Here is a 6000-nt window from a genome sequence, read left to right as displayed (position 1 = left end):
TTCCTTTTTCAAAAAAGAATTTATTAAAAACAGCCAGATAAACAGTTACCTGTGACAGAGTGGATGAAGCCATGTTGGTATGTTCTTTACGATTTAAAGCTCCCCACCCCAATTTTTCTTAGAGATTTACTGACTTTTGAGTCATTGTGGTATTTTTCCAGTACACATCTTTTGCCACTGCCGCGTCCGAGCATCTGAATGATCCATGTGGTGCAGTTTTTTTGTCAGGTCCACGCCTTCCATCTGTAAAGAAAAGGAGGACAGACGGGGCATGGATATTTCCCCGTGTTCAGTCAGCAGAGCTGCAACTCTTCCTGTTAGTGTTAGCATGCTGGAACCTGTTAACCAACTAAACTTACACTCATTTTAACTGTTTGAACGTGAAAGGTTGAGCATACTGAAGTTATCAGAATGAGTGAGAGCCTGAACTGACCTTAGAGTCTCCAGTTTGTAGTGTGGATTCTTCAACAGGTCTTCCAGCTTCTTCACTTGTGAAGCCTTTAAGTCATTTCTGCTCAGGTCTAGAAATGCCAGGTGGGATGGGTTGGACTTCAGAGCTGAGAGCAGAGCAGTACAACTGATCTCTGTCAAACCACAGGATTCCACGCTGAGGTAAAAGAAAAGAATAAAATGAAATGTTTTTTTCTTTGCCTTATTCCTCTTCCTCCTTTTCTTGGCCTGCAGTATGATGCTCCCAGATCATGATGAGCTCTCTGGTGTCAGGGCTGCTGTTTTAGTACAGCAGTTTGTTTGTTATTTTATTCTTGTTTTTTTTTTTTTTTTTTTTTTTTAACCAGGATTTACTGTTGAGGGTGTTTCACTCCCTTTCAAGAAAGAATCGTCAGACTTAGAAAAAGATGCTCCACTTTGCAGCTCTGCTTTGAAAAGTTCAGTCACTGGTCCTCTCTTGTTACCATTTTTTCCTGCTGTCTGCAGTTTCTAGGCCAGCCCCTCCATAAGTGGCAGTTAATTCCTCAACTTTCGGATTCCATAGAGCTTCAGCCTGTTTATAAATCCAGACATTCATTTTTACTCAAAGTGAATCTTTTTGTTGCTTTTGCATCAATATATGGGACTTGATTTGTTTGTTAAAGAGATAAAATGAAAGTGTTACTGAAATTCTGAGAAGATCTATTAACTTTTAACATAAGTGAACGCTCAGCTGCATTTTCATACTTTTAGAAGTTTGACACAAAGTTCAGGTTTAGGAAAACAAAAGGAACATTAAAAAAAAGCCCTAAAATTGCTCCACCACCATCGGCAGTGCAGTCTCATTCTACGTACACACCGGACAAGTGACGCTCAAACAAGGAGGTTCTTGAACGTGGTTTAAGCATGCAGTTTTCACACACACTGGACTGTCACTACACAATTCTACCAACATTTGGAAGAACATGGGCAAAATGTAAAAGTGGGGCAAGTCAGGGGAATCTTGATCCAGGCTTTTTCTTTCACAGCTCTATTCCGATATATGAAAGATTTGGTGTAATTTAATCCTGGCTGGGTACAAACTGCAATTGTTAATTTCTTTTTCGTGACATTCCAAATGGTTCATTCTTCCGGGAATTAAAAACGGATGCTACCCATACTTCATTACCAAATCATTGTCCTGACCAAGGTTAAACCTTCAATGGTTGTGTCTTTTGTACGTAGAGCCGAATAACGGTCTTAAAAACTTGCACAGTGACACATGAAGGCAAGAGTTTTAAACACAGAAGCCCGAAACGCGTTAACGTGCATTTACATAGACTTGTCATTGAAAACTTTCCCTCAAACACACGTTCCTGAAGCCGGTCGGAACGTTGCATAACACAGACTGTGACAACAGCAGCAGCAGCAGTCTGACCTCAGAGCCTGCAGTGTGCATCTTGGACTCTCCAGAAAATCACACAGACGCTGCAGACCCTGATCTTCAATTAGGTTCCGATCTAGGACCAGTTTTGTCAGCTGGGATGGGTTTGACTTCAGAGCTGAGGCCAAAACAGCACAACCAGGCTCTGACATATAGCAGAGCTCCAGCCTAAACTCGGAGAGAAACATCAGAAGAAAAGAAATGTTTATTCAAACATTGTGCAAAAGCTGTTTTCTTGAATGCCACAGAGTCTTCAGTAATAAGCTTGTACATACAGTATGTATGCATGTTGTAGGGAAAAAACAAGAACTATTTATTTCAACCAGGTTCAGTTATTTTGTGATCTTAGGTCATTACCAGTACTCCTCCATTTCAAATTCTTAATTACTGTAAATATTGATGACAGCCATGTCTTGTCTCAGTATGTGCAGTATTTATATTATTTGTGATTTTATAATGAATTTTGTGAAAAGACTTAGATTCACCCACCTGTTTTTGGTTGTGTTTGTGACTTTCACTTTTGTTGCAGCAAATGTTAAATACATTTTTGTGTTTTACTCTCAAACTGTGTTATTTTTGAAAACTAAATTTTCTCAACAATATGCATGCATGTGCATCTTCCCAAGACCAACCTCATCTAAACCTCCATAGAGACAGGCAGATTTCTTTAGTTTGAGTTTGGTCATGTTTATTTTGTCCAGATCAATTGTTTATATTACCAACAGTAAAAATCCACTTTTTGTGTTTTTTAGTGTCATTACATTGAAAAGAATGCCTGCAGGTATTCAGTTACATACTATCAATGCTTCTGCTTCAAACATAAAAACATATAAAGACTCAGAAGAGACTTGCAGCCGAAGAGACTGCACTTTATTATCAGTTTATAATACAAATGAGTCTTTCTCACTTCAGAGTCTTCAGTCCGCAGTGTGGATTCTTCAGAATACCAAACAACTGCTCCAGTCCTGCATCCTTCAGAGAGTTCATGGTCAGGTCTAGCTCTTCCAGGTAGGATGGGTTGGACTTCAGAGCAGAGTCCAGAGCTGCACAGCTCATTTCTGACAGCCCACATTCCGCCATCCTGTATTCAGGATGAAAAGTCATGAGTTAAAAGAGGAAATCCACAATGTTTTGCAAACAAAAAAGAAAATGAACAACCTGTCTAACCCCCCCATTGCCTCCTCCAGAACAAAACAGTCTTAGCAGTGGACCAGTGACAACAGGGGAGGGCTGCAATAGGTACAGAAACAGTCTGACCTCAGTTTCTTCAGCCTGCATCCACAATGCTGAAGGTAAGTGCACAGATGCTGCAGTCCTGCATCCTTCAGGTTTTTGTTGCAACTCAGATCCAGTTCTAGCAGATGGGATGGACTAATTGTTAGAGCTGAGGCCAGAGCAGCACAGCCATACTCCGAAAAACTGCAGATGTCCAACCTGGATTTAGAGTGAATGACATACTTACTAATGCAGACAGGTGTGTCCTTCGAATTTTGACCAATAAACTTGTTTTTCATTCAATTTTAAATCCAAACCCTTAAGCCAGGTTTCATCTCCATGGTTTTCTACACTGTTTGACTATGAAAGGTGTGTATCTACGATTTTGTTAGTTGTTTTCTAGACACATTCAAAGAATGACCACTATTAACCCAAGATGATAGTGGGACCTAAAATGATGTTCAAATTCTTCAGAGATGACTTTCCTTTTTTCTGACATCTTAAAGAACAACTTTTTTTTCAGGCTTGACAAGAGACTAAAAAGAGAAAGAAGTAGATGCACAAGTCCAAAAAATAAGGTGCAATTTACTCTTAAAGAAATAAATTACGGTTCAATCAACATAAATTGGTGTGTCTCATTGAAGTTGGAGGATTGTTTTTTATTTATTCTTCCAATTTCAGCTAAGCAGAGTTGTCACAGCCAATCTCTTATGTACTTTAATAATTTTCATTCATTTTCTATTTTGTTTAGTCCCTTTCGGGGTCACGGGGCTGCCAGAGCCACTTGTGGGCGAAGGCAGGGGATGCCCTGGACAGGTCGCCAGTCTGTCACAAGGTAATGTACTTCAATAATGATTATTAAAATATTTGGACTTCTCTCCCTTTGATTCTAATCACCCCCCCCCCACCACCACACACACACACACACAGGTTTCCCCTCTCCTTCCCCACACACACTTAATGTAACAAATAACTAACAAATAATAAAAAACAAAACAAAAAGGGGTTTATACAAATTTACACTCTGGCTATCCGAAGATATATAACCTCTTTTTGTAATAATAAAATCTGTCCAACGCAAAAAAAGGCCTTCAGCTCTACTCTGTTTGCTCAGTTGTTGGACAGGACAAGTAAAAAAAAAAAAACATCTTTGGACATATTTGATATCAAAATTGATTCAGATTAAACCACTCATTGTGCATTTTTTTCTTTTTTTACTATTGACGTCTTTCATTGTTCTTCAAATGTGACTGTTCAGCATATCGTTTATAATCTGATGTTTTAGGGCTTTACAAGTAAAGTAGGCTGTAAAACTGGATGCCACATCAGCTATCAATCTTACTGCACCTCAATGAGCCAAACAGGGTTCATTAGTAGAGCACTTTTTGAAACATTTATTTCATTTAATAACATTACAATAAATCCATAAAATACAAAATATAATGATAGTTAAAAAAGGAAAAGGAGAAGAAAACATATTCTCTGCCCCTATCGCCACATCAACAAAAGTGAATCAAACAAATTTTTTTTTCTAAATCTTTTCGTTAGACATACAGAGTCTGTTATGTGCTTTACCATTGAAAGAATAGCACATGTAAGAAAACATCTGTCTGGTCTGCTACGTTGAGCTTGCAGAGGGCCAGTTGTAAGGGCAGTTGTTAGTAAGGCCCAAGCCATTTCAATTATAATTCTGATCAGGAGATGGAAGAGGAAAAAGAAGAAAAGAACATCTTCAAAACTTTCTTATTGTTTCCAATGATCCATGAATAGCCCTCTGGTGTCATAACAGCTGGAGACAGAGGACTCACCTCAGAGCATTCAGTGTACAGTCTGGACTCTGCAGAAAACTGGCCAGCTGCTGCACTCCAGAGTCCTGAAGACTGTTGCAACCCAGGTCCAGGTCTTTCAGGTGAAACGGATTGGACCTCAAAGCTGAAGCCAGGACAGCACAGCTGATCTCTGACAACTCGCACTCTACCAACCTGCAGCATCAACGCAGTAGAAAATCTGAAAACATTGCAGGTCTCCACTTAAATCCACGTTAGTAACATGTTGTCATTTATTTGACATTAGAGCTCAGTGATGTCCATCTCTGATTGAAGCAAATGTAGCAACTGCTTCATGAACTGTTTGCAAAAAGAGTTGATTTCTGTTCATTTTTATTGTCCATTTTCCATTTTATGACCAATAAAAATGGTTTAAAAAAGAGCAAATTAAACATGTAAAGAAAAAAGAAAATTTCTCTCTGTTTATACTCGAATCTGTGGTTCGGCTCCTGATGTAACTCATTTTTAACCCTTGTGCTATCTTAGATGACCCCACCCTTGCATTGACGTGTTATTCCTACCATGACAAAGGTGGATAAAAGTGGAAAGATTTCATGTCATCCATGGATACCAGTGAAGATCACAAATCACTGAAGAAGAAAGGTTCAGAGCACTGTCTAGTGCAGTGGTTCCCAAACTGGGGGGCGTGGAGGTATTGCGGGGGGGCGGCAAGGCTACGGCTTCCCGGGTTAGTTACATAGTTACATTAAAGGTGCAATTTTTGCAGAGTTAAATGTTCAGAGTTAAATGTTTTGTTATTTTCTTCAGAGAGCTGGTAAAGTGTAAAAGGCCACCTTCATGCAGGAATGGAGTTTATAAGAAGATATTTTGAAAGCCATGAACACCATTACATGGTAAAATTTTTATGATACATGATGCAGTGTCACTTTTAATAATTGTAAAGGTGATTTTTCTTTTTTTTATAGTTTTCTTCAGGAAGAAGTTGCCATTTTGTATGACTTACAATGTTAAGTAAAGTCCAGTGGAGTTTAGAAACAAAAGATTTGTATGTTTGTGTCAGTGTGGGGGGGCTCGAATATATTCTAATCTTCAGAAAGGGGGGCCCTGCAGAAAAAGTTTAGGTACCACTGGTCTAGTGTGTCTAGA

The 6000-nt window shown here is 39.0% G+C and overlaps 1 protein-coding gene across 4 annotated transcripts in view; it reads right to left on the bottom strand.

The window, feature by feature from the left end:
• The window catches only part of LOC101175306 (NACHT, LRR and PYD domains-containing protein 12), a 43781-nt gene continuing 37781 nt past the window's right edge, over positions 1-6000 (bottom strand). For 3 of the 4 annotated variants that reach the window (XM_023949377.1, XM_023949380.1, XM_023949378.1), the window contains 6 exons: positions 4876-5049; positions 3110-3286; positions 2760-2933; positions 1847-2020; positions 434-607; positions 1-243 (listed from right to left, as the gene is read on the bottom strand). In XM_023949377.1, the coding sequence (XP_023805145.1) occupies positions 225-243; positions 434-607; positions 1847-2020; positions 2760-2933; positions 3110-3286; positions 4876-5049 (892 nt within the window). In that variant the 3' untranslated portion in view covers positions 1-224. Of the gene's footprint in view, positions 244-433; positions 608-1846; positions 2021-2759; positions 2934-3109; positions 3287-4875; positions 5075-6000 lie in introns of all 4 variants that reach the window. The other variant, XR_002872090.1, reaches the window with a different exon arrangement.

This window comes from Oryzias latipes, chromosome 19 (genome assembly GCF_002234675.1).
Source record: "Oryzias latipes chromosome 19, ASM223467v1".
Classification (NCBI taxonomy): Eukaryota; Metazoa; Chordata; class Actinopteri; order Beloniformes; family Adrianichthyidae; genus Oryzias; species Oryzias latipes.
This window is presented reverse-complemented; position numbering and strand designations above follow the sequence as displayed.